This window comes from Meleagris gallopavo, chromosome Z (genome assembly GCF_000146605.3).
Source record: "Meleagris gallopavo isolate NT-WF06-2002-E0010 breed Aviagen turkey brand Nicholas breeding stock chromosome Z, Turkey_5.1, whole genome shotgun sequence".
NCBI lineage: Eukaryota > Metazoa > Chordata > Aves > Galliformes > Phasianidae > Meleagris > Meleagris gallopavo.
In genome coordinates, this window is record NC_015041.2 from 10,834,241 (window position 1) to 10,861,799 (window position 27,559).

At 39.4% G+C, this 27,559-nt stretch overlaps 1 protein-coding gene across 2 annotated transcripts in view; it reads right to left on the reverse strand.

Annotated features, from left to right (window-relative positions):
* The window catches only part of LOC100545239 (LIF receptor subunit alpha), a 55,641-nt gene that overhangs the window by 19,362 nt on the left and 8,720 nt on the right, over positions 1 to 27,559 (reverse strand). The window contains exons 3-14 of one of the 2 annotated variants that reach the window (XM_010725356.3): positions 19,682 to 19,784; positions 15,531 to 15,678; positions 14,705 to 14,825; positions 12,542 to 12,690; positions 10,327 to 10,490; positions 9,579 to 9,753; positions 9,019 to 9,288; positions 6,932 to 7,061; positions 5,950 to 6,113; positions 3,215 to 3,360; positions 230 to 395; positions 12 to 82 (exon numbers count right to left, since the gene is read on the reverse strand). In XM_010725356.3, coding sequence (XP_010723658.1) covers positions 12 to 82; positions 230 to 395; positions 3,215 to 3,360; positions 5,950 to 6,113; positions 6,932 to 7,061; positions 9,019 to 9,288; positions 9,579 to 9,753; positions 10,327 to 10,490; positions 12,542 to 12,690; positions 14,705 to 14,825; positions 15,531 to 15,612 — 1,638 coding nt within the window. In that variant the 5' untranslated portion in view covers positions 15,613 to 15,678; positions 19,682 to 19,784. The remainder of the gene's footprint in view (positions 1 to 11; positions 83 to 229; positions 396 to 3,214; positions 3,361 to 5,949; positions 6,114 to 6,931; positions 7,062 to 9,018; positions 9,289 to 9,578; positions 9,754 to 10,326; positions 10,491 to 12,541; positions 12,691 to 14,704; positions 14,826 to 15,530; positions 15,679 to 19,681; positions 19,785 to 27,559) is intronic. The other variant, XM_010725355.3, reaches the window with a different exon arrangement.

Genomic DNA, 27,559 nt, shown 5'->3' on the forward strand with positions numbered 1-27,559 from the left:
TTCCTATCTACCTTCCAGAAGATTCTTAGACTTTTTCCAGAAGGGCTTCTCTCTCTCCAGATATCTGGTCCTCTGGCAGGAGCTAAGATAAAGAAAGAGATTCTTTTTCCAAGCTGTACTGTACACAATTTATGGTCTATCAAAAAGTTAGCTTTTTAGACAGCTACTTTTAAAAAGCACATAGCTTCACAAGTTCACTCTTTATTATCAAAGAAACAGATAAACTTACGGGCTTCCAATGTTGTGTGTTCCTCTGTCCCACTCCAGTCACTCCATCTCCAGAAGTGGTCTGCAGCTGAACAGCGCACCCTGAACCGGTATTTGGTGTATGGGTGCAATGCATTCAGCTGAGCTGTGTAAGTTGAGAACTTTCCACCAGGCATGGAGACATTGTGCTGTTAAAAATTGATAGAATTTTACTTGCTAAATATATATATATATATATTATTTTTTTTTTGCCTGTATTTTATGCTGAAAGTCTGTATTGCCTGTATTTTATGCTGAAACACCTAAAAAAGATGGTGTTTTCCCCAAGAATACAGACTGGAAAAATGCTACAGTCAAATTCTAGATCGCTGTTGTTTATCTCACAGAAGGCAGCCTTCCCAAGGAGAGAAGGAGAATACAAAGAAACAGTGTGAGAATGTGACTATGCTTGGAGAGTATAAAAAAAATATTGAGACATATTTCCTATGCAGTCATGCTAAAAAAGGAAAAGAATTCAGAGGTCTGTCAAAATGAAGTCGTATGTAGCACAAAAATATGACGTACACTCTCTCTGCTGCAATTGTTCCTTAAAAGTGTGAGCTTTCAAGAGGATAAGCTCTGCAGGCAAAAGCAGGCTGCTGCTTCCACCAACCCTCTTTAGTTCCCCCTGTCTCCTAAGAGCAGTGAAATGTTAGCTCACAAGTTCCGCCAAGGCTTTGTATCTGGTACTCATAATCTGAAGTCCCACCATGAGTGTGCACAGCAGACTGAGTAGACAAAGGACTTACTCCTAAAACACATTCACAAAGGCATGCTAAAGACAGTCTATCTAACCAAGAAGCTTATCATGCAACATCCATACCAGACAGACCTTTTCCCTTCAAAAGACAGCATCCAAGTAAAACCCAAATGACTTCTGCTCACAGTTCTTATAACAGAACTAGTCTCTCCTGTTATTTAAAATGGCACGAGTCTATGAAGTATTTCTGTTTCACAACCATGTAAAAAAAAAACCCCAAAACCTAGGCATGGGAATGCACTTTACTGAATCTAATTATAACACATGTGCATCACAGCTGCCAAAAACTGGACTCTAAGTGACTTCAAGCTGCAACTAATTGTGCATTTCTAAAGCCAAACAACAACTTGAAAAATAGAAAAATGCCAACAATCTCTCATACGGATGGAAAAGCTTCTGAAAACATTCTCGAAATGCCATATAAATACCCATAACAATTTCACAGCTACTTTTTTTATTACAGAGGACTCTTGGAGCTTTTTTATTAAGCAACCAAAGACAATGTGACAATGCTTAAGAGCTTCTACCAAGCTGTGCATTGCGTTTCAAAATATCTGTAGTGGAGAGCACTGATACAGGTGCAGTGAAGAAAACTGCTGTGGCAGTGTATCATTTTATCATCCTCCACTGCCCTGCTTTCTGACCTGGTAGCAGCATTCACAAGCAATTAAGTACTCCAGACTTCAAACAGTGTAATTCAGGCTAGACAAAACTGTGCAAAGCTACTTTTTGGCATTTTAAGCTGAGCTGGGGGTGGGTGATGCTCAGAAATTTGTTTCCACTCCTGACTGCAGCAGAAGCAGTTACTGCTGGGAGCAGAAAATACAGGCAACTGTGGATGAGAGTATCTATAACTACAACACCAAAATCCAATACAGCTCATTGGTCAGAGCTTTTACTTACATCTAAAAGCAAGTTAATTCCTCTGATAATTCCCAAGGCATCTGATTTTCTCTGCAATACTTAGTATCTGAATACTATTAAACATATCACTACAGAGAATATAGACAAGCTTAAGGCTTCCACAGTCTGTAAACGCTTCAAAAGTGTTTAAAAAATGAGTATGTATTTATTACTACCCTATTATTTTAGAGAACACACATAAAATTAGTATGTTCACTGTCAACTGCTTCACTTCTTGAAGTGGCTTGAGTGACTTTGTACAAGGCTGTGCTACTAAACGTAACTGAGTAAGAGAATACTCCTGCTACAAACTACCTAAGGAACCAGTGCTGATAAAAAGCAGTCTGTGAGATTAATGTGCTCATATGTTCAGGTTCTTTACATCAAGGCTGGGTAATTCACCACCTGTCTACCTGAGCTGCTCAGAGACACTCCAGCAATGAGCAATCACAGAACTTGGAGGTAAACCTGAGGCCAACTGAACAGGCAGCCATTAGGCTTCCCCACTGATACAAATCACCCACACACCACTTTAGGCAGTAAGTAGGAAGGGGATATATTTCCACCACCTACGCTTGGTATCTGATGCTGGTGTCTAAATTAGTGCCTTAAGCTCATTTGACAGTCAGCAGAATAAATATGCAGCTCCAATCAGTGACAGAACAGCAATGCTGGGCAGTAGCTGGAATGACGCCTGAATGCTGGAAATCTGAACACCACCCAAAACCACCACCTCCTCTCCAGCTGCAGGTCTTCACCAAGGATTATCTTCTGATACGCCAGTGGGAGAATCTCTGCTCTAGTGACATAAGAGCAGGTTTAGCAACTCTGTATTACAGTCATACACATGGCAATTGCTAACAACAAGCAAATAAAATGTTCTCTAAGGAAAAAGGAGGAAAAAAAAATCAACTACAGATTACTACAGAGGCAGTCAGAAACAATCATCGTGGAAGACTGTGGGGCAGAACCAAACCCTGAAAAGAATGTACATTAGTACACTTTGCAGCATAAAGAACAGACTACAAGGACTGTTACTCAAACAATGGGCAAAAAGTACTGTGCATGAAGGCACGAGTGTATCTTCTTGAAGTGCCAAATAATACTGTAGCTACACTGAAACTTTCCCTAAGCTACTTAAAAACAAGCAAAATAAAGAACAGCAGGCAACAATAAAAGTGAGGAGAATTTTATCTACTTGTGCTAGATGAGTTCCCAGCCATTCCTGTATTAAGATGATCAGAATGAAGATATGAAAAAAGATAAACATTTGAACAAACAAAATCCACTCAAAATAACACTTACCAGTTTTTGCTCAGAGTGGGCACTGCTAATTTCAATTTGACACAGAAGCCTGATCTCAGCAAAGCTGCCATTTATAAACCAACGCAGACGGACACTTGTGGAGCTGTTCTCAGAAACAGTTAACTTTTCTGGAGTTTCTGGATTAACTTAAAATTAAAGAAAAAACATTTATTCTAAGAAAAAGAAAACCACATTAATTTCAGATTTTAAAAATTACGTTTTGAAAGATTGAAGAGAATCAGAAGAACAAATAATACTCAAATAGCACTTAGGACCGCTGGCGCTGCAGAGGCACCTATAAAACAGCCTTGCTCCTGATACACTTCTCAGTTACTGAACATGGAAGCAGATTTACTTATGAGTTCTGCTGGCATACATAAGGGGTTGGAGATGCAGAAAAACATTTCACCTCTAGCTATTTTACCAAAACAGTGAAACATGGGCTATTTCAGAGGACTACATGGACGCATGAAATTCATCCAATCATGGGAACCTGGCAAGTTAGAACTAAAAATCTGCAGACCTTTTTACCTCCCCTTGTCCAAAGCTCCCTTCATGGAGTAATTTGTGGACTATTCAGTACTACTTCTCAGAGCTGTTAGAGAAAATCAATCTCCGCTGTTGGAATTGCCCCAGTTGCCCTTGAGCAAATATGTGCTCTACATTGGGAGCTAAGTGTACAGTGAGTGAAAGAAAGGAAAGGAAACAAATGGAAAACAGCAGTCATACTGACTGGATGCAAAACAGCCCAGTTTATCATTAACAAATAAGTTATACCAAAGTGACCTGCCTGTGTATTCCTACAGTTCTAGTCTCAGGCTACTTATCATTAGGAGATGAAAATAAACAAATAAATAAATAATAAAGATGAGCTATCTTTAACTACAAACTGAGCTTTACAGAGTGAATGGCTGAAAGATACAAGCCTTAGAAACTCTGAGTCCACAGCTGTGTGTGGTTGCATGGAAAAGGATAGGGAAGAGAGTCAGCATGAGAAAGGTGATCGTCTTCTTCTCTTTACAACATGAGTGCAACGAAATAAGTTCATAACAGCAGATGATCACAGCTTATTATCAACAGTAAGTAATGCTCTTGCTAGTTCATTTTAGCACTGACTTTTTATGCTCCAAATGCTGCCAGTGTGAGCCTGTACAATATTTTGCCCTTTAAGCAGACTCAGAAGTACAGAATCATAGAAAGGCCTAGGCTGAAAGGGACATTAAAGATTACCAAGATGCAACCCCCTGCAGTGGACAGGGTTGCTAGCCACCAGATCAAGCTGCCCGGGACCCCATGCAACCTGGCCTTGAATGCCTTCAAGGACGGGGTATCCACAGTTTCTCTGGGCAAACTGTGCCAGTGCCTCACCACCTTATGAATAAAGAATTTCTTCCTAACATCCAACTTAAGTCTCCTTTCTTTCAACTTAAAGCCATTTACTCTCATCCTATCACTAACATACTGTGTAAAAAGTCAGTTTCCCTCCTACTTATAAGTACTTTAAGTACCGGAAGGCCGCAATGAAGTCTCCCCAAAATCTTCTCCTTCACCAAGCTAAACAAGCCCCAGTTCACAGAAGAGGTGCTCCAGCCCCTTAATCATCTTTGTGGCCTCTTCTGGACCTGCTCCAACTGCTTTGCATCCTTCTTGCGTTGGGGGCCCCAGACCTGGATACAATAGTCCAGACAGGGCTCCACAAAGGCAGACCACTTCCTTCACCCTACCAGCCACCCCTCTTTTGATGCAGCCTATTATATAGCATACTATTAGCCTTCAGAGATACAAGTGCACAGTGCTGGCTCATGTTCAGCTTTTCAACCATTGGAACCCCAAAGTCCTTCTCCACAGAGCTGCTCCCAGTGAGCTCTTCTCCCAGTCTGTAGACATATCGGGGACTGCCCCGACCCAAGTGCAAGACCTTGCCCTTATCCTTGCTGAAGTTCTTATGGGCCCACTTTTCAATTCTGTCCAGGACCCTCTGGACAGCTTCCCTTCCTTCTGTTGTGTCCGCTGCTCCATACAGCTTGATTCATCTGCAAATTGACAAGACCGCACTCAATCCCATCATTTATGTCACTGATGAAGATACTAAAGAATATTGGTCCCAAGATGGATCTCTGGAGGACACCACTCGTGACCAGTCTTCACCCGACTATACAGCCAGAGAGTGGCTGCAAACATCCAACCAATTATATATCCACCAAATTGTCCTGCCTTTTAATGCATACCTCTCCAACTTAGAGATAAGGATAAATGCAGGACCATGTCAAAGGCCTTGCACAAGTCCAGGTGGATGACATCAGTTGCTCCTTCTTTGCCCACTGAAGCCACTGCCCCATCATAGAAGGTCACCATGTTGGTCAGGTATGATTTGCCATTGCAGTTCATAGTTACAATTAAGTTTTAATTGCTGATTTGTAATAGAATATGAAGCAACACATAAACAGGAGCTGCTTATTATTAGATCACAAGCAGTATTTATCCATACAGTAGTGTATACAGTCCAGCAATACTGCTGTAGAGTACATCCAGTACAGGCATCTCCCTGTACACCCTATCTTTACCTCAGGACATGTGCTAAGCTTTCTTAAGTTCAAATCACAAAAAGAGTCAAAAGACTTGTGACAACAAAGCAAAACAATCACAAGCATACCATGTCAGTGTTTCCAAACCCCAAACAAACCTTTAGCATATAGTAAACTTATCTGATTGCCTTCATAACTCTCAAGACTTACCTCTCTGATTTAAGTCAACCAAAAGTGATGCCTCTGTTTGTCCAATAGGATTGGAAACTCCTAATACAAAACTGTAGGTTTTCTGATCAGCCAGAACTGGAAAGCCACAAACACGCTCTTTCTTCATTTCATTTACTTCACAGGAAACATTTTTACCAGATATACTACAAAGTAAGAAAGGGTGGGGGAACAAGATTATTCTTGAATAAAATAATTTATATCAACAGTCAGAAGTCTAGACTAAAAACACAGTAAAGAATAAAGTATTCATTAAAACACAGGGCTTACAGAATGAGATGACTGCAGAGGCATATCTAACACCACAGTACAAGTTAAAGTGGCATCAGTTATGACTTGCCCCGTTCTCACAAGAAACTCCTCTCTTTCATTAGCATAACATTTCCATCTTCCCACTTCTCAAAAGCCTGGAAAACAGGTATGTCCTGTAAAACCACCTCACAAGTCACAACTAAGTCTCTTATTCGAAGTATCTTTGTTCAGATCAGCAGACATTTGCATTGGAAGTATGTTCTTGATTGCTTTCTGATCTAAGGAAATGAAACATACATAACATCTTTCTACCAGCCCTGCCAAACTTAAACTAAGATTTGATGCTCAGGATACATCCACTAGTCCATTGCCCAGGATACATCCATTAGTCCCAGCCATTCTTAAATCAAAAGCAGGCTGGTAATACCCAAGACCAGAGCTACATCATGTTGGCAGTAGTCTGACAGAATAAGCCCTTGTCCAGAACAGCATAAGTCTTTGGAAATATCATCTCCAATTCTCATTGCAATTTTGCAAAATGAGGTTCCTATAATTTTGTTTTTAGAGTTCAGTTCCAACTTCCACAAAAATATTTCAGGCTCCAAACAATGAAGACTATGTCATATAAGGAGGCATGGAACAACTAGTCACAGCCAGCAAAGGATGTATTCTAATTCTACCTTTTCACTCCTATAATGCTGAATGGTTTTACCTTTCAATTAAACTGTACTTCGTTCCACGTACTCCGTATAATCCACTGGCTCTACCTGGTTTCCAGGTGCATTTTATTATCACAAAGTTGGATGTTTCACAGCTGAGGTCTTCAGGAGTATCAGGGCCATCTGTAGCATAAAATAAAACCAAAACAGTTAGACAAAGTATTCCCATCTCAGTGTGGTAAGTGAAACTGCAATACATGCTTAAATGAACAAATAAAATGAATTATTATTATCAGCCCCAACTGATTTATGTTTGACTCTGGGCTCCTAAGTGTGTAGGTAAGCTGATAAAACCTGAGTTCACAAGATTCAGGCTCTGACTTGGAAGTGCTTCATTAAAACTCTGTCAAGGCATTTACAAAACTGTGAGTCTCAGTTTAACAATGAAACAATTTAGGAATTTTTCACATGCCAGCTCCACGACTGCTTTGCATTCTCCAAGCAAGCCATGTCAAAGAGATGTTCCCCTTGGCAAGATTTTGATCCTGAATTTGAAAACTTAAGCAAACCATGATTCCCTCATTCCTTTCACTGTTGCTTTAAAAGCACCCATCTTCTCCTTTTGAAGCGTGTTTTTCTCTCTTGCACAGCACCATTGTTGACTGCCTTTTTGGAGAAGATGGACAGTACTGCCAACACAGACAGGGTAACCAGGCTGATGTGAGACTATGCATAGCCTCACTTCAAGTCTCATACACTTTTCCCCAAATTGCAGTGCAGTAGTATCTATATGGCTGCCATATAGAAGGAAACTAACATGAGACAACAGTGGCAAGGGTTAGTTCAGACTAAAAAGAGTAAAAGGAAAAGAAGAGCTAACATTTACTTTGCAAGGTCTAGCTTAACTAAAATGTTGTGGATATACATTCATTTCCTCTACTTTCTTTTCTCCAAACCCACCTCATCAGGAAGAGTATTCTGGCAAGTCTTATCTCCCATTAAGCAGCTACACTGGCAAGTACAAGAAACACTGGAAGGACACAGACTTCACTACAGCCTAGCTCTTCAGAAAGTACTGTATGGAATAATCCTAGAAGATCATCATAGTCTTCATTCACTGAGCACTGATTATTTATGTGGAAGGCTCTTCCACAAAAGCAAACAGAGGACAGAAAGCATAAAAACTGCATCTACTGAGAAGTCATTAAAGGCTGTTTTGCATTTTCTAAAACAGATGGAATATGCAAGAAGATAGACTTTCAAAAGATACATGTTGGAGTTAGAACACACTTTCAAAATCAGCTCTTCAGTCCCAGAAGAGTCCAGGACTCTAAATTCCAAGATGGGTGCTTGCAATGGAAAACTGGAGCTATTGGAAGATGGCAACTCTCATAACCATTGTGGTGAAAGCACACAAAATTCTGAGATTTGTTAATTAATGGGAAGAAGAAACAGGTAATTTCAATAGTTTGTTTCAAAAGGTAGCTGCATCAGAAAGAGATTTCTGAGGCTAGCAAAGATACACAGAAAAGATACATAGTGCATCTTTAAAGAAAATATTAAAAGAATATTTAGAAGATTTCCCAGGGAAAATGAACTGTCAGCCAAATTCCCTCACTGTAATTAGCTCCCAGGAAGTTACTGCTCTGGATGAGCATCTGTTGTTGCTTCAGGCATAACTGTTTTATTGCTTTTGTTTGACTGGTTGGTAAATTAGTCTTCACTTACAATTCTTGCTCTTACTCTAGCCTTTATTAGGAACAACCTGAAATACATGTTCGTCAAAAGTGACAGAAAATGAGGATAAATCTTTGAATGCTAATATACTACCAAGTATTTCAGATAATGAAGAATTGCCTTGGGAATAGAGGTCCAGAAGCAAAGATGCAATGGGACAGGTTCTAGGAGACTCTCACAGGTACTCACTGGATACCCACCACCCCTCACCCACTCAGCCCTTGCATCTTCTTCATGTGCTGGAGTTTCCATAATGAAATTAATCATACGAGTAAAATCCCAGTTTATCCTCATTAGCCAAAAACTAGGGAATAGCAAGAAAGCCACAAGAAAGCATGTTTTCTAGCAGACCCGAGAGTCTCAAGAGCATTTCCTGAAGGTTAGTAAACATAATTATACATACATCCTACAAACAAGACAGTTCCATCCATCCCATTTTCAGACATTCTGCACACTATATTTGTCCCACTGGCATCTGAAGCACTGGCATTTAGCACTCTGATTGCACTGCTCCGACTGCTCAGACGTATTAGTGGATAATCTTTTGCTCCATATGACATCCGTTGTACCTGCCGTCCTTCTTCATGGACACAACAAAATGTCACATTTGAACCCACTGCCACCACAGTGTCCTGAGGAAAAAGTCCACTTCCACTGGGCTCAGTATCTTTTCCTATCACAGAAGGAAAAAACAAAAATGAAAAATAAAAAACGAAAGGGAAAAAAAAAAAGCAAAAACAATTTGCTATAAATATGCTGCCAGTCAACTAAAACTTAACTCAGGAGTACACCAGTGCACCCAAATCAATGCTTCTGAGGTTTCATTTATTTCATTAAATATTTCTCTATTTAAAATACCCCCAAAAGCGTTGAGTCATCACAGCCCTAAATCTTTTCCTCTGACTCTGCCTTAGTTTTCATAAAGTACTTAAACCCCATGTGATACTAATGGAACATACATACCAGGAACTACTTCTACTGGGCTCCAGTCACTCCAATCCTTGTGGCCATCAAATTGTGTTATATTAATATAATGGCGAATCCTTGCATAATGCGATGTACACTCCAAAGGCATGTCTGATTTCCAGTTCCAAGAATGAATGATGTCTTCATGGGTCAGTTTTGAATTGTAAGATTCCTGCAAAGTTTTTCCCCCAAAAAACAAAGAGATCATGAATGTTGTTAGCAAAGACACATAATCTTACAGCTGTTATCCAAATGGGAAAGTGAGTGAAGTTAGTAATAAACTCGCAGTGAATGGTCACAGTGTTTCATTTAACTTTCAATTGCCTTATGATTTCACTTGGATAAGAGTCTAAGACGCTAAACAGCCCACCAGTCAAGCAAACCATCAGCCAGGCAAACCACCAGCAGACATTTGAGGGAGAGTAGGCAGTTTGCTGTGCATTTCAAAAGGTATATATTGTATCCCAGTATTCAGGGCCTCCTCCATGTCCCAACTTTTCCAGCATGAATCTCTTGTAAATTTTGGCCTGAGAATACACATTTTATCTTTTTTCCTTTCTAAAAAACAAATGTAATGGAATTTCAAATAAGGTTAGAAAAACTGGGGATGTCGTTTCCTAAACTCTGGTTAAATTTAGAAGATACTGTGACCTCAAGATATCTACTGATTAATTCAGTTGACCTACTACAACATTGCAGACAAAATCTGCACATTTACTTTTCATAAAGGATGAAAAGAACTTACTCGTGTGACATCTTCCATTGTTTCCTTACGGAGTATCTCAATTTCCCAAGAGGCATCCAGTCCATATGGGAAGGCTGATCCATTATCACTCCACTTCAGAGTTAATGTGGAAGTTGAAAAGTCAGGTGTCAAACTAAGAATGCGTGGAGCGAGTGGAACAAATGCTTGAAAAGAGAGGGCAGGAAATAAAACAACAAACATATTCAAATTATTAGTCAGCAACACCAGCCCTACAGGTGTTTAACAGACACATTTCTGCTCTGAACTGGCTAGTAGCCATACAAACATGTAACTCAACTTCTGTGATTAGAACAAGATGTGCTTTGTCATTACTTGAGCAGAAAAGTGCTGAGGACAGCACAGGTGCCGATGAGTCACCAGGTAGCAGTTTCTTGCAGACATGTAATTCAGTGATCATGAATTGACTCTTCTTAATGTGTAGAAGGCAGGCAGACAACTTTCACTCCATGCCACAGAGATAAAGTGTATAGAATTGAAGTGTATGTAAGAATACAAGAAGAAAGGACATAAAATCCACCAAAAAAAGAAAAAGGTTTTAGAGACAAGCAGTAAAGAGGTGACTCAACAAAAGTGACAGCAGAGAGGTAGGAGAGCAGAAGAAGAAGCTCACACGAGGGTCTGGAGAGGATCATGAGGAATATGATTTTAAGATACAAGAAATAGGGAAGACATGACATCATGATAGAGACATGACAGGGAGATTAAACAGAAGTATATCTTCTACAAATGGACAGTGGTGAAGCAATAGGCTGAGGAGCAAGGGTTATAGCAGTTCAAATGGAATTGGCCCTGGTGCAGTATAAATCTAGTTTTTGAAACGCATGGTTTATCCAGCTTGGGTACTGGCCAAGACTCTGAGACCTTGCAACATGTTCAGAATGATTAACACGCTACCCAGGATGTCTTGTGAGGAACCTGAATGGGTCCTCCCGCCTGGAGTCAGACACATGCTGGGGAACCCAATCCATTCCCCACGCATTTTTCAGTTCTGTTTTGTTCACATTTCCTAGCAGCTCTAGCCAGAACCAAAGACTAAATTATGAGTAAGTGCATTAGATTGCCAATGCCAATCTTCAACTCACAGCTGAGGAGCTACGATGATCAGCGAAGTTGCTGCTAGAAGTGAAGAACCAGAAAATGTAAGCTGAAGGAAAAATTAGCTGTCTACTAATTCAAGTTCTGCTTCTGTAAGAAACATCTGGAAGCAGCTAGTGCTATTAAACCTGACTGATAGCAATTGGTGGAGTTGGAAATACACGACATAATGCCAATGGCTAAAATACTGGAGCAGATTACACAGCAGTGGTGTTGGATGACTGTTATACATACAATACAGCTATAGAGAACCTGGAAGAACATGTACTTGAAACTCTAGAGAGAGAGGCTGTGGGCATACATATTGAATGAGATAAGGGAATCTCCTTTTAACACTGGACACCGAGTTCAGTGAAATTCCTCAGAGCCAAGCAAGCCACAGTACTATTATCAAGGTAGGAAACAATTTACTGTAGGGCACCACTGCCTCAACCTACAGATGCTTTCTTGCTTTCTTCCACCTTTGGGAGAAAGGAAGTTGGAAAAAGTCTGTTTTATTAAACTATGATCCCAATAGGATGCAGCAAAGGTGTTAAGCACAGATGTCTTTGCTGAGTTTCATATAAATCTAAATGGAATGGACAACTTCAGCATGTATTAAGAAAACATGAGTTTGTCATGAATGATGCTTGATATAACTGACCTTAAAACATTGCCTAGATACAGGAATAAACAACTAAGTTCTGTAGTGGTTCAACCTTTAAGAAGGGAGAACAGTCACTAGGAATTTTAATCTGCCTTCTCCCACTCAAGTCTGAGCAAATGCACTTTATGCTCCATGTAGGTACTTCAGAATGTAAACCAGTAACTATTCCACAAATCCTTTCTAATTTGCAGTAAAGAAAACAAGGACACAGTGATTAGCAGGATCTAACAACATTGGGCTTTGTTTCCTCCTCACATTCTGTCCTTGAATTCTCTGTGATGAGGGAGTTCAGGGCTTTTTTTTTCCTCTGAGGAGAAATAACAACACACTATGTATGGCCAGATTCATATTCATTAACATTCTATATAGAGGAACACTGACAAACAAAAATGCAGGCATCTACACTTAACAGCATTTCAGATATATTATGAAGGTCTGAAACCCAACACTTACAGATGTCTTTCTTGTGAATTTCAAAGTGTCTAGTAGCAAAGGCTGTTCCAGAAATGCTGTATGTGGTTATTTTCACGGTGGTGGAGCTCCCTGGGACTGGAATCTCGACTTTTTTCTCCTTAGTTTTAAAACACTTTGGAATGACGTCACTGAAAAGACAGGTTTAAGCAGGTAGTTCAGCTGATAGGAAGTTAAGGCAAGCTAAGTCATATATCTAGGATACTAACAAAACACAAATTCTCTGAAATGTAGCAAACAGAACTCCATATCAAATATGTCTCTGTGAAGGACTTGCAGGACTTGGCTGCCATCAGATCAATAGACACTCCTCTTCCTTCAAGCCACTTTAATCAAAGTGGTAGACCATGCACTAGTTGTATAATGTGGCCATCCAGTTAAGAGAATACCTCGAAGTGAAAAAATGACTTTTTAACCATGAGATACATTTCTAAAACCTACAAATCAGTATTTCAAAACAATTTAAAATAAATAAATAAAAAAAACCAAAACTCTACAGTTTTTTCCTTACATTTCCTGATTCCATCTCTCTCAATTCCTTTCTAGATAGATGGCATGTGGATGCAAACAGTATGTTCACCCACCTATGACCCCACCTGAAAACAAATCAGCTAGCAGGGGAAGAACAGAGTGCAGGGGAGAGAACTACTAAGATTCCAGATGGAAATGCAATCTGCACACTGTGCGCAGCACTCAGCACAATGAGATCTGGCTTGGTTATAGATACATACATAAAACAACAATGCATGGGTCAAGTCCCTTCACTCGTAATCATTGATATGCAACTAGAAAGGAAAAAAAGTTTGAAAAAATCCAAATCTTCCTCTTGAGGCAATGATAGGAGGAAGGAAAATAATGAGAACAATGCCAGACTTCCTGCTTAGAGATTATTACTCACTCATGAACTGGAACAGGACCCTGGAACTCCTATCTGCTGGAGTCAAGAGCTTGGGTTGAACTTTTCTGATTCACACAAAAGACTCTGAACTAGTGAAGGCCAGTTGAGACCTGAGTGCTCATAAAGCCTATTCCTATTCTGTGAATAGGAATGTGAATATTCTAATGACTGAAATGTCATTAGAGGATATTTGGGCAAATGAAAAACAAAATTTTTTTCCCTCTGGGAGGTCTGCATGAAGCTCAGCCATCGTTCTCTGCTTTGGGGACCCAACCTTGATCTGGTTTGCTAAGGAAAAACAGAAGCAGCTACAAGGTTGTTGTTGTTCAGAGGGCAGTACCTTGTGAACTCTGCACTCCTGATCTCTGGACAAAATGTCACATACATGCAATTTTTGTATAGAAATAATAGCTGGCAATGCAGGAATAATAACTAAACAAAGAAATCAAGCATGTAGGTGGAAGAAGTGCAGCCAAGCCCTGAGACCCCAAGGAAAAGTTTGGGCTGCCTGCAGAAGTAACAGGAAAAAAAAGAGAGCAAATGTCTGGACTGGGAGAAGAATCAAGATACAAAAATGATTTGAACTCAGTCCTAGCACATGATAAGCATTTGGCAGATCCACAGCATGGGGAATTGCACATGTAGTTTCCTTAGTGAAAAACATACTGAAGATTTTATTTTCTTCATGTTTTTTGAAATTTTCAACTTGCATTCACTCCAGAAAGGTTACTGAATATGTGGACTCATTTTCACACACTCTATGATAAAACACTCTCCAAACAGCTTAAAATTTAAATAGGTTATAAGATAGCCACCAAGAGATTTTTAATGTTTTTCCACGTATAAATCTTGACATTTATGTATTCTACCTCGCTGGCGCATAATATCAGGATCTGCTTCTTCCAACTATCATTTCCTTTTGGAATGAACCTGGTATGAAGACGTCCCTTATGAAAACTCTGAGTAAGGGCTAGGCAGATACACAGAGAACTCTGAGTAAAAGAGAGCATCTTCCAGCTCTTTGAAGAGATCAAGGAGGAGATTTTGGCAGAACTGTTAGCGTCAAAGAAAACAACTCCATCAAAAACCCTGCCACTGCCTGAGTTAACAGTGCCTGTAGAGAGCATCAATGGAGGACAACCAGCAGGCAGACTCTTAAGGGAAAAAAAAGAATTACGGATTTCACAGGCAGAGACTGAGGTATAACTATAATTTTAGCAGTTTGCAGTCAAGTAGGGAGAACTTACTCTATAGTGTAACAAAACTCAGTTTGTCCATGTCTTCTTTTAGATGAGATATCCCAAGTACAGACCATTTTACGTAAATTGTGCGTGACACATTTTAAATTCTGGGGGTCCCCTTGAGAACCTGAAATTGTATAAGAACTACAGTCACAAATGGCAGGTCATAAATGACCAACTGTATAACAACTACTATGGTTCATACCTGTAGGCATTATATTTACATACTTACTGCACATATTTCTGGCCAGTATTTTAAAAGCACTGCATGATTTTTGAGTGTGCCTGATTATAGACAACCACAGACTGAAGGATTTCTAGAAGTACGCAAAATCTGGGTTTATATTTGTGCACAAGACAGGCAGCTGTCTCCACAAAACCCATTCCTAGCCTGGCCTAATAAGCAGGCTTTGGGCCAATGGCAAAACCACAAGCGTGATGATAAACTTAATGAGTTTTTGTTTTCCTCCATTGTCCCACATGGAGGACAATTAATGATAGATGGGCAATTAATGATAATGTGTGAATTGTCACAGACAGCTGACATATACAGCAGAATGGTCTCAATGCAGATATTTACACCAACTGTACATGCAGGCCATCATAGCTGCATTATGGAGAATTTAAAACCCAGCTTTATGCTCATTAACAAGATATCAATGGCTGCTGGAATAGAGAGACCAGGTCTGGTGGTGCTTCCATCTTGAAGGTGGTGTGGGATCACAGTGGTGGCAATTCTTGAATATTCATAAGTTAGGAAGGCACTATAATTAAGTGGTGTCAGTAGAAACAGAAAAAAAGTAACCAGTGAATTACATAACAACATACTCACCTATCTCTCGACTATGTACTAAGCTTGTTAAACATAAAATAGCCAGCGCTAAAAGACAGCGGAGGTTTGGATTTGTCCACATTCTTCTGTTTCCCAAATGGCAGCTTCAAGTAGGAATAAACATCATCTTCTAAGAAGCTGGTCGGTTCTAAAATTGCAAAAAGAAAAAAGAACAAAAAAACCTCTTTGAAATTCCAGATCTGTCACCATACAAATGCTACTGTTTGTTCCATCTATTTTTCTAGGTGTGTTACCGCTGTTCTTTTCTCTGCTTGGCAAGCAAACCTTTTTCACTGTCCCGACCACTCCTTGATGCACACTTTTTCAGAAAGGTATTTTAAAGATAACATCAGGATTCACACATACAGAAAACACAACTGTACACAAGCTCCTTCAGGACTATCTCATGCCAGACAGAATAGACGTGGCAGCGCATTCTTCTAGAACAGTTTTTTTCCAATGTAGATTGTATGCCACATTTACAGAAAGTCCTGAGTACTACTACTGCAAATGTCCCCTGCTTTGGGCAAGGGTCTAAGAAAGCAGAGTAGTTCGTCTGATTACCTAGTTTCCTTTCCACTCTGATAACTCCTCATATTCTTGTCTCTCAAACGTATGAAATGGCAGAACCAAAGCTGATTCACTGAGGATTACTGGTTCAATACGCTGCTAAATGATAATTTCTAGAGCAAAAAGAAAAGAGAGGAAAAAAAAAAAAAAAAGCCACGTCTGTATCCCTGGATACTTGCTGCTGTAAATACTGACTTTAAGGCAAAAATCATCTAGAATATTATATTTAATGTCTTCTTTGAAGATGAATGGGTTTCATATTTTCCAAAGAGATGTTTATCAGAAACTGAGGAACACATTTAGTTCCACCCACACTTCGGACAACATCAGTTTTAGTTCTCAAAATGAAAACTGCTGGAAAGCTTTTGCTCAAGCTCAGCCTAACCCTGAAGCATTGTTCCCCAAACCACCTGAAAGCTTTGAAAACATGAGTTTTCCAGAGACACAGATCAGAAGGAGCTAGATCATTTTCACACAGGAATACAGCCGAGATACTCTCTCCTACAGAGCAATTTTCTAAGACTGCTGGCCAGCTCTTTCAAAAAAAGTATCAAGTGGAAAACCACCCGACCCCAGAAGTCTCTTCCAAGGCTAGATGTACCTCATTGTCAGAATAACAGGCTTGGTCTGAAAGCTTCTAGTAATTTTAGAAGCCTCCCTTTACTGAAGTCCTGCACTCCCCAGGTAGATGTTACTTCATCTTTCAATACAGACATCTTTATTATTATTATTTAAGAAAGTCTCCCTCACAGGAGACTTGGGAATGCCACAAAGACTTCTGCACTCCCCATCAATCTATGTGCACTATGTTAGGAAAAGTGTAGCAGCATTACTTCAGATAATCCAGAGCTGTTCACAAGTGGCCACTGCTTTCTTTTGGTCTGCAGCATACAGTCTGAGGGAATGGCACAGGCAGAGCTGGAGCTAAGAGAGATTTTATGGCAAAGGTCAACGTTATATTTGGAGAGAGGAAACACCCCTAAAACTTATTCTATTTTCATCATATTCTCAAGTGAGTTCCAAATTTTTGTTTTCATACATTCTCCAACTGGAGTAACTATGCCATGCAACTTGTTCAGGACCAAATCAGAAGTTGACAAATCCATGTTAAGGACTAATCAAAAACCTGCCAGCACTTAAAACATAATGCTGTCAGTGCCAGAAGCACCCAATGCATGTTGGCATCCCTTGAGGGCTTCGTATCGTATTTGTCCACATTACTCATGGAAATCTATGATGTAAGCTCCAGGTTTAAACTCTTCCACAAACCTCTCACTTCATCAGGAATCTGAAGACTGCTCTGACAGACCTGGGAATTAACGAACAAAATAACTGACTTCCACTCAATAAGTACATGTAAATTACAACTGACTGTTTGCAAGTACTTACAGTATTTTTTAAAAAGCCATTTCAGGTTTGCACTAAGGTTCATAATCAAAACGTCAAGTTTTACATCGAAATTAGTTGATAGTGTCCTGCTACCTTGCAGAAACCAGGGACAGAATTAAAAAAAAAAAGGGGGGGGGAAAGCACCGATAGCACCTGAAGCAGAGAAAAATGTGCACTGTGAAATTAATGAAACCCGAATAACTCACTTTCTAAACACACAGCTGTATGCAACTGTGCAGAACCTGTTTGGTCATGCCAGGTTTCTGAGGCAATCAGCAGCTACACGTGCCTGTGTCTGGTTAAAAAAAATACGCTTTTCTGCTTTTTTATATGTACTTTGGATGCTGTGTGGATGCTTTAACATTTTAACAGTGAATTCCAAGAAATCTGAGTAAAACCGATTTCTCCTAAATCAAGTAGTTTTAGTTTCTGTTTCAGAATCAGACAGGCACCAAAGGAAAGTTATGTGCTTCCATGCAAAGCATGACAAGTATCTAGTAAATAAACCACAATCTTTCCTAAGAAGTGTAGGCTCCCTGGCTCTCGTCTTCTCATATACATTTTCTAGCTCGCTGAACAGCTGCCAAATCAAAGACTCACATCCAGTAATTGAATGCCATTAGTCAGGAGAAAAGATCCCCATTAAAAGGGCTGTTTTAATTACAAAGTTATAAAATAACTGAAGTAATTTTAAAATAGAAAGTACCCTTTCTTTGGATGAAAGTTGCCTTTCATCTGTTGCAGGCTAACGAGATATAGAGGTTTTACCTTACTCTGCAGAGTAATGAAAAGCTGTTACCGTCTAAGCAGATACACTGCTGTGGCATAGGACAACATAAGAATAAGAGAGAGAAATTCAAGACAAGAGATCCCAGTGGTGCTAGGGGAAGTCAAAACCTTATGGTGGAGTGCAAGAGGAGCAACTGCTGCCAAGCATCTTCCAGTTTTAGATCTGCATATTTTTTAAAATGAAAAGAAGGGGGTAAATCCAGGCTCTCCAACGGAAAGAGCAATTGCAGCTAAACCTTTTATAACAAATGTGAATATTACAATCCATCAGGACATCCTGTAACAGTCCCATCAGCCCAGGCAATCTATTCACATCATTTCAACGGCACGACTGTCGGTGTTCCCCAACTGCTGCACAACTACCTTTTGCTCCAAGGACATTATTCTGCTTTCAAGGACATTATTCCGTTGTTCTTTCAGAAGATAAAGCACACTTTATCATCTGACATAGAACAACCTTGTACGTACAAGATGACTAGAATCAGGTCTCCACTAGTTCTGCCCTTAAAAACTCCATTTTTTTCACTTTTTCCCAGTCCCCATTTCTCGATTTGTGATAATTCCTGGAATACATCTGTGTGGACCAAACCTGCTGTACTCTCAGATTCAAAGGTATTTCTGTCCCCTGAAGCCTTGAGCATGACCAAGCACAATGAAAGAACTTTCCTAAGGCAAACCTTTGAGTAGAATGTGTTTACACAAGCCATACCGTATTTGCTTTTCTCTCAGTGTTCAGACCTTGTTGACTCAATTGCAGTTTGTGATCCAGCCCCGGATACTACTGTATATAGCTGCCACGTAGCTGTTTGTCTAGCACTTCAGAATCCATCCTCATCTTCAAATGGACTGCAAACCCCCTGACTTAGCATGAGTAGACTTGCACTGCAGAATTAATCTTAATGAAGTTTCTTGTACAGATCTTTCACTTTTCCAATTTTAAAATAAGGAAAAAGCCTTCCATCATTCTACTCTCATGAAGAATAGTATGCATGTACTTAAAAATAAATAATTGCCATTTGTGCCATACCAGCAGCAAAGGCTTTGGTATAAAAATTGCCCATATTTAAGATCAGTTGCTAAAAATAACATTCCAAAATAACTTTGTTGAAAGCTGCAGTATGTGGAGATGTCCTGACTTCTGCTCAGGGCTCTCTGGTTTGGAACTGGTCCTTGTCCTTGTGGCCAGAAAGTAGTCATTTTAAATCACTTTTTATGCAGATAAGTTAAAGGAGGACAAATAGATTCAGATTCTTAATCACTGAAGCCAGAGGATGATGGCCCCTATTTAAAACAAAATTAAGGGTATGAATGCACACAAACTGGGGAAGCAGCCTCAAGCCAGCCAACTAACAGATTAATGCTAACTGTGGACTTCTAAAGATGTTGTGAGGCATGCAGCGTACCTACTTGGCAGATCAGACAGATTACAGAGAGATGATACTTCCAGTTCAACAATATGGGTCTGGGAAAATAACTGTGAACATCTTTCCTTCAAAATCTTGTCAGCTGTAAAAGTTAAAGGTTATGTCACAAGCTGAGAAAATAAGCGGAGCACCAATTGTCTGACAGTGACACGGTGACACACTCCCAGCCTCACCAGCCTTAACCGCGCAAAGGGGAAAACACAAGATAGCTGCCATCCCTCCTGCCAACTGTGTTTCTTACTGTGTATTTCTGGGTTTAACTGCTTCTGTCTAATATTTTAAAATACAGCTGATCAATTGTTCGAATCTTTTAAAAATCTTTTAAAATAAAAATAAGTATTTCTTAGTCATCTGTAACAGCTCAGTTCCTGAAGTATAAGACTTCTTCAAAGTTCTATTAAGTAATTACAAAGGAAAAAAAAATGTATTTTTGTGTCTTCTAGTCTCAGAATGTATTTCATTGTCAAGTGCTTAGAAACAGCTTTGAACACAAACAAACAAAACCGACTGAAAAAAAATCAAAAAGCCTTTTTGGCCTTTCTCCTGCTGGCAGTCTGATATGCCAGTTGCAACGCTGCAGATCTGGTTTAATAATTGATGAATTGAGGATCAGTGGTCACACTTTTCAGACCTATTTTTGTGATCTGCATGCAGGTACATAAAAGCAAAGGTTAAAAAGTGAACTTACCCAGAAGGCTCACAGAAAATAGAAGTGGAGAGTAATAGATGAGATCATACATAATAAACGTAATCAACGTAACAGATCTGTATATCAATAAATTATCTCTAGTTATATTTTGTTGGGTTTCTTTCCATCATTAAAGTTATCATCAAAATAATTTAACAAAAAACAGAACAATAAATGCTCTCAAGGAAAATGACTGCATAGAATAGCACCAAAAAAAATTGTAGAGACTGATGTCAGGGTGTATTTCCAGAGGCACTGAATACCCATCATCTCAAATGCATCCAAGCAGAAACGAAGGTGCCAAGATCAAAACCTTATTGCTAGCGGAAAAACTATTCTGCTTAGCAGGTGGAGAGCATTCATTTTACTTGGCTTTGAATTTTTTTTCCACACAAATATATTAATTTAATCTCCAAAGTGAGAGACAATGCTCCTATATCTGTATGCACAGATCAAGTTACACATCCACATCCTACTACCGCCAACAGAATACTTTGAAAAAATTCCCCTATCTAAAATCCATGCCAGAAGTACATATTTCTGGGAAATAAAGCAAACTGCCAGTGCAGCTGACAGTAAAGACAATGAAGACAAAAACAGAGGATGAAGTGGCTTTCCTTAAAACAGCTTTGCTGACCCCAGAGCCTACAGTCTTTGACTTCTAGAGATAGCTGAGTAATATAAAAAGGAGAAGTAGAATTAATAAGATTTATTTGAGAGGTTTGGGCTATTTTTCAACAGAGCACATTCTTCCATCTCCTTAAAAAAATTCCCAGACTTGAGACAAAAATCTCTCTTTAACAATCTGAACGCAGGCTTTCCCTTTCTGTTTTATAACATGGCAGCATTCCCTGTTACAAAAGATTTGCAGGACATGAATCACAAAAACTGTTTATAAATGAAGGCTGAAGACCATCTGGGAATCTGGCTTTCCCCAGTTCTGAGGAATTAACTTAAGAATTCACTAGCTCTCTTTTGGAAAGCTGATGAAATAATTCAAGTTGCCTATCTGCACCAGTGCAGCCTCCTAATCTGCAGCAGAGGAAAAATAAGTTAGGAGCATTAAGATATTACACAATTAATGTGCAAGAGGGCACAGGGCCATATAATTTGTCCTTTCAGACATATTTTGTTGTGTTCTGTTTCTGCCAAGCACGAGTGAAAAACTCCCTCCTCTCCACTTCCTCTGGCTGCCAAACAGCAGCAACTTCTCAGAGGTGCTGAGAAGCCACTCCAAGATGCTCCTGCTCTGCAAGGTGGAGGAGGATGTCAAGACGCAACTCACCAGCTCAGCTCAATGACTAATGCTTTTACAAACTTATTTCAAAAGCTGCTGGTCACCAGCATCATCTAAAAAGCCAGAGATTTTACAAAGATTGCTGAATGCAGCCATTTCACCTAGCTCAGAGTCTCAAGGACAACACAGCTGCACTCACTTCTCACTGTTACCAGTTCCTCCTTGCTTCCAATCCCAGTACTCCTGAACACTACGGAAATACAACCAAGGGAACTACAGATTGAGAGAGCTGATGGATACTTCAAAGAAGAAAATCAGTATGAGAAAGCATCCCCACCTGGCAAGGAGACAAGAGAAAACTCTCGGAAAAGGATGGTGAGGAAGGTGATGCAGGTATTCCGTGTAAGGACATAGATGAGAAAGGGTTGAAGAAATTTGATTAAGAGAGCCATGAACAAGTACCAGAATCCAATTTCAGGAAAGCATTTAGTACCTCCTTGACATCACAACACAGATACCTGATGTACAAAACCTGATACCCAGAAGATACGCCTTTAAAAAGAAATGAAAACACACAGGTGAAACAGATGTCAAATGGTTTGATCACAGCAATGGATACAATCTTGAAAAGGGTTGGGAACTACAATGTAAGATTCTTTGTTAAGGAATAAAAGCTCATACACAAGAACAAACTATATGGCTTATAGGTAGCATTGAGAAGAACATTCCTGCTGGGACAACCAGGCTGGAGAGAGAAAAGGGCAATGATACAGCAGTCAGGCAGAGCAGTACACTGAAAGGTCAGAATAAAGCAAAGAGACGCTGTAGGAATCTATGGTTTATTTTTACCACAACTTAAACAGAACACATTAGATGGTATTTGGGGGATTTTTAAGCTAAGTTTGTATCCTGTACAAACTTCGTTCCCATTGAATTGTTCCTGCTTTCAATTAATTTATAGGCTAACTCAGGAACTTCTAGTCCTCCAGAGTTATCTGCCACACCTTGCTCAGCACACACACCAAGACTGTCACCCACCCCACATGCTGCATGTGATGCTCTCGATGCAGGACTTTCAGAAGAACAAAGACTTCCAAATGAAAATCAGGTGTCTAAATCCCGAGTTTGGAAGAGTCTGTTTGTATCAATTACTACCAAGCATGTGGTTAACTACATGAAAATCCATCACTACTACGAACACAGCACTGTTCTCCAGATGGTGACAAAAGAAAACAAATTCTTCTGAGGAACACAGTGAACCCTAATAATACCAAAAATAGATTAAATACTTTTGGGATATCTGCAAGCCTGTGCATGATTTATTACTGTTACATATTAGGAAAATGTTATCATAGATTGAAACTTACAAGCTAAGCCTTATTAGACATCAGAGAAAGCATACTAGAAAGGCCTGGATTGCAGTAGGGTGAAGGCTGACTTCATGCTGCAGCCATTTCCTCAGCAGGGTCTCTGCATCTAGCTGCAGAGTTCCGTAAAGCTTTTAAATAGTACTTTGAGACCTCACCTCCCCATTCTGAGCAAACTGAACCTGGGAAGCATGTTCAAAGTTTATGGCAGGGGTAAGAGGACATCCAAAGCATTATCAGATATGCCTGACTTCCTTAGGAAGTCAGCTCAAATTAACAAGCACAGATTCTTCTTCCACAGAGGTGCAGATGGAAAACACCTAATCATTTGAACAAAGAACAAAGTGGAGGGGTGAAGGTTAAGGAACACTATTGGCCAATGAGAAACTTAGCTTCTAACTATTGTGCTGTGCAGTAGAAGGAAACTGCTACGAGTCACTTACACACTAGTATTTTAACCCATTCAAAAATTGTCTTGATACTTACTACAACTGGCAAATTAATAATGCAATAACATGAAGGTCTCTACTTTGGTATTTGCGTAAATCTGACACAGCTACACACATTTCCTGATATGTTTGAATTTAGTGACCTTGCGGTCATACTTCCTTGAATTCTTGCACTTCACAGCACAGCTTGAAACAAGTACACTGTCCAAAAAAAAGTCAAATTAGTTTGCATATGTATAGAACACTCTGTGTATTAACACAGTATGTTACATTCGTACTAACATGAATGCCTATGTCTATCCACTATACCTTTGCAATATTTAATACTGGGAAAATGCATATGAGCAAATATATTCACATTTTTCAACAAATTCATTCAAAAAACTACTCAAACAGAATTACATAGACAAGACTCTTCTTCTCTGACGTTTGCTGCATTTTAGTCATACATAACTGAAATAAAACACTAATCCACTATTCCAAAGCAAATACAATTTTTCAGGGCAACACTAGTGTCTGTTTAGTTCTCAGAACAGCACAACTTCAGAGGAAAACTCTGCTCACATTTCAGCTGTGCTTTATTCAATGTGAGATTCAAGGGCAGGGCCACTGTCACTCAAAATTCACAAAGGGGGTACAGTAAAAGAATGCTTAGGCAAGTCATGCTGTCCCTGCTGTTTTTCTTTAGCTCATATACCATTATGAACAGATAAATCTTAAAGAAGTTCACCATATTAACGAAAGATTTCATTTTCCTTAATCTGGCAGTGTTCAAAAACTTATTTTGAACTGTATGACATTTAATCTTCTTTCCATCACCGGAAAAGCCTATTTAGTTTTATAAGAGAACACTGATAATTATTGAAGCAATTCCAAAAGTGTTTTTTCTAAAAACAGCCAGCAATGACCCGAGGGTTGGAATCCTTCCTTGTTTACAGTGAAACCTGTGGTATTCAAATTATTTTTAAGGTACAATGAACTGAATCCAAAGAAATCTGTTTTCATGTGCATGAACAATATACAAATAAATCAAATGCTGAACTGTGGCTTTCGCATTAAATAATATATTGAGAGTAACAAGCAACAGTTATGCAATATCTTTTCAGTGCGAATGTACGGAATGAGAGTCACTTACGAGAAAGAAATTGATTTTTTAGTAATCAAGTGAATGACCAATTCCTGAAACTACAGATCTATATTTTCTGATAAATTCCCTTTGTATTAATTTTTCTCATGTCTTTAAAACTCTCCACAGTGAACAGCACGCTATCACAGGTAGGCTCCCTTTCCACTGGGGTGACCAAATGCTGTCCTTTCCTCTCCACTGCACTGTTAACTAAGCTGGCATCCAAGTATTGCTATTTCCCTTCCCTCCAAAGAAGGAAGACCTACAGTTCATCATGACACTACGAGAACAAGCTTGTCCATGTGTAATTACATTGCAGTTGGTATTTATTTTGAAAGTGTAGTTATTTCACACGTTCTTTTAGTTGTTTCTTACTCCCCTCCAGATTCTCATTTATGCATACCACATGCACAGTCTCCTTTTGTGGCAGCAAAGCGCAGGAATTAATCTTAAGTACTCAGAAACACAAATATTGACAGTTGAAAAGCATCAGAGCCAGCCTCCTTCCTAATTAACTTTTGAAGGCCCCAAGAGAGACCACTGCTACACTACGAAAGATAAATATTAACTCCTGCACTTGTGCACACATACACGGTAGCACAGCTACTGGAAACGAAGACTCCCTCTCTCCCACACATAGGCCTGCTCTTTCACAGTACTGGCATTCTTAATTCTGTTGCTGGTCACAGCCATCACTGGAGCCATGCACCTAGGGGACAGACTGGCATACCAAATCCATGTCTGAAGTTATGCTGCTCCCTTTAGTCTTCTATACTCCCCTCACAAAAGCCCCCAGGTGGTTGGCAATGGACTTACAGTCCACTCATGGATCAGCTCTTGGCACAGCTGGCAACCCAGAACACCAAAATAAACTAACTCATTAACATTATCCTTTCTACCCCTCTAGAAAACTTTCACACTCTGAAAATAGACACACTGCCAGCTATCTAGTTTTAATACACTGCTCCATGTCACCCTCAGCTCTACAAGCATGTGTTGCTTCCTTAACTGAACTCTACCTGAAATCACTGGCTGCAACATCGAAGGAACAAGATTCTGTTGCTTTAAATTAACATACAATTTTCCATATCAAATAATTTAAGATATTCAGTTTACACAGAACATTGCTAAATGTAAACATATACAAAGTTCAGGTTTTGCTTTCCATTTTTGTAGGATGACTTCAAATCTGATTCAAACATTGAATGATATGTCTCAGTACATGAGAGTGAAAAAGATGCTAAAAAAAGTCCCAAATTTTGTTTTAAATACTCCAAGTGAGAAGCTCACATCTTATCTGTTGACTGAATTCATCTAACTTATAAAGTTTCTTGATTTTGCATGATAAGCATAAACAGGTCCTCAGTTGTTTCATGGAGTGTTTCAAAATGGAATGAACTGTGGTAAAGTACTATGTAAGGAGATCAAATAGTTGATCAAACTCTGCAACATTAAAATACACAGCCAAAGACACAAAACATTAAAATCTCAGTATTTTAAAATAATAGTTACAATTGGCAGGACTCATATGTATCATTTTTATCTGTGAAGAACAGAGCAGCGCTTTCTGACATTCCTTTAAGTATTTAGCAAAAGCAGTGAATTGAATCCCTGACAATAACCCACCAGCAAGTGCTGAGACAGCAGCGTCTGTAAGGCTAATGATGCTGCACCTAATTTAAAAATGAAAGCAGCTCACAGAAAATTGAGCCTGCTACTAATGGGACACAGCGAGTCAACTCCACAAGTTTCTCCTGACCTGAAAAATCATAAATTTTCAGTCATGACAGCACCTTATTTCACATCTTCACATCATCTTCACATGACCATCGCTATAACAACTGTAATCTAGATCTGTCCTTTGTCCTTCAATCCTCCCTTGAAACAAGATTATTCTAGTGAAGATCTTCTGTTGTTGTTATTGTATCTTCTCAAGGCTGAGCATAAAAACAGGCTGCAGAGAGGGAAAATAACCTTGTTTTTATACACACAAATCATTCCAATTTTGCTGTCTTTGTTTAACAGGGTTCTTCCTTCCTGCTATTATTAGTAAATCTCATGGTTTACATCTCTTAGCATTAAGTTGGCAGATGATGTACAAAAGAAGGAGAATTTCTTACTTATTAGATTCTGTCTCCCAGAAATCCTACATACGTAAAGTTGGTATGAAAAAATCCCTTCCTGTGGAATGCTCTTCATCCTATTTTTCATGCATTGTTGCTGATACATTTAACTTTTTTGTTTTGCGACTCAGCAATGAAGCAGCTATTGTTCCCAAACTGCTGAGCAAGTCCAACTGTGGGAACAAGAGATGTGCAACTGCTCAGTGGTCTTGCTGGTGGCTACAGAAACAAGTGTCAGGACAAGAGGTGGAGAAGGCAGGAGGCAAGATGAAACCTTAGTCTGTAAAGAGGAGTTAATGGGACCATTAATATTTCAGTGAAGTTAGAAGAAACAGTTATTCTGCTTCAGTGCATTTTTACTTTTATTCTACACTTCTATTCCTTGGGAAAAATTCTGCTCCTTATGCATTTGATCAGATATATCATACATGACTAACAAAGCCAAGCCTGTTCTTAAACCCTTACCTGTCTAAACCCAGAGAGCTGCAAAACATCTAATGTAAACTTCATGGTATGAAACACTGACATATTACTTTCATTTTTCCTTTTTGCAAAACCTTCTTCTAAAAAACTTTTGCCAATCTCACCAGAACCCACAGTCATTGGAAGTCATGAGAACCCACATATCATTTGGAAACACCACCAACTCAAACACCTTTGGAAAGTACTCTGCTCTTCCCAGATCTGTAGTCTATATCCTGTAACTATATTCTGCAACTGTATCCTGGGCTGCACTAAAAAAAAGGTGGCCAGCAGGGAGAGGGAGGTGATTGTCCCATCTACTCAGCGCTTGTGAGGGCCCATCTGGAGTACTGCGTCCAGGCCTGGGGCCTCCAACACAGGAAGGATGTGGAGCTCTTGGAGTGG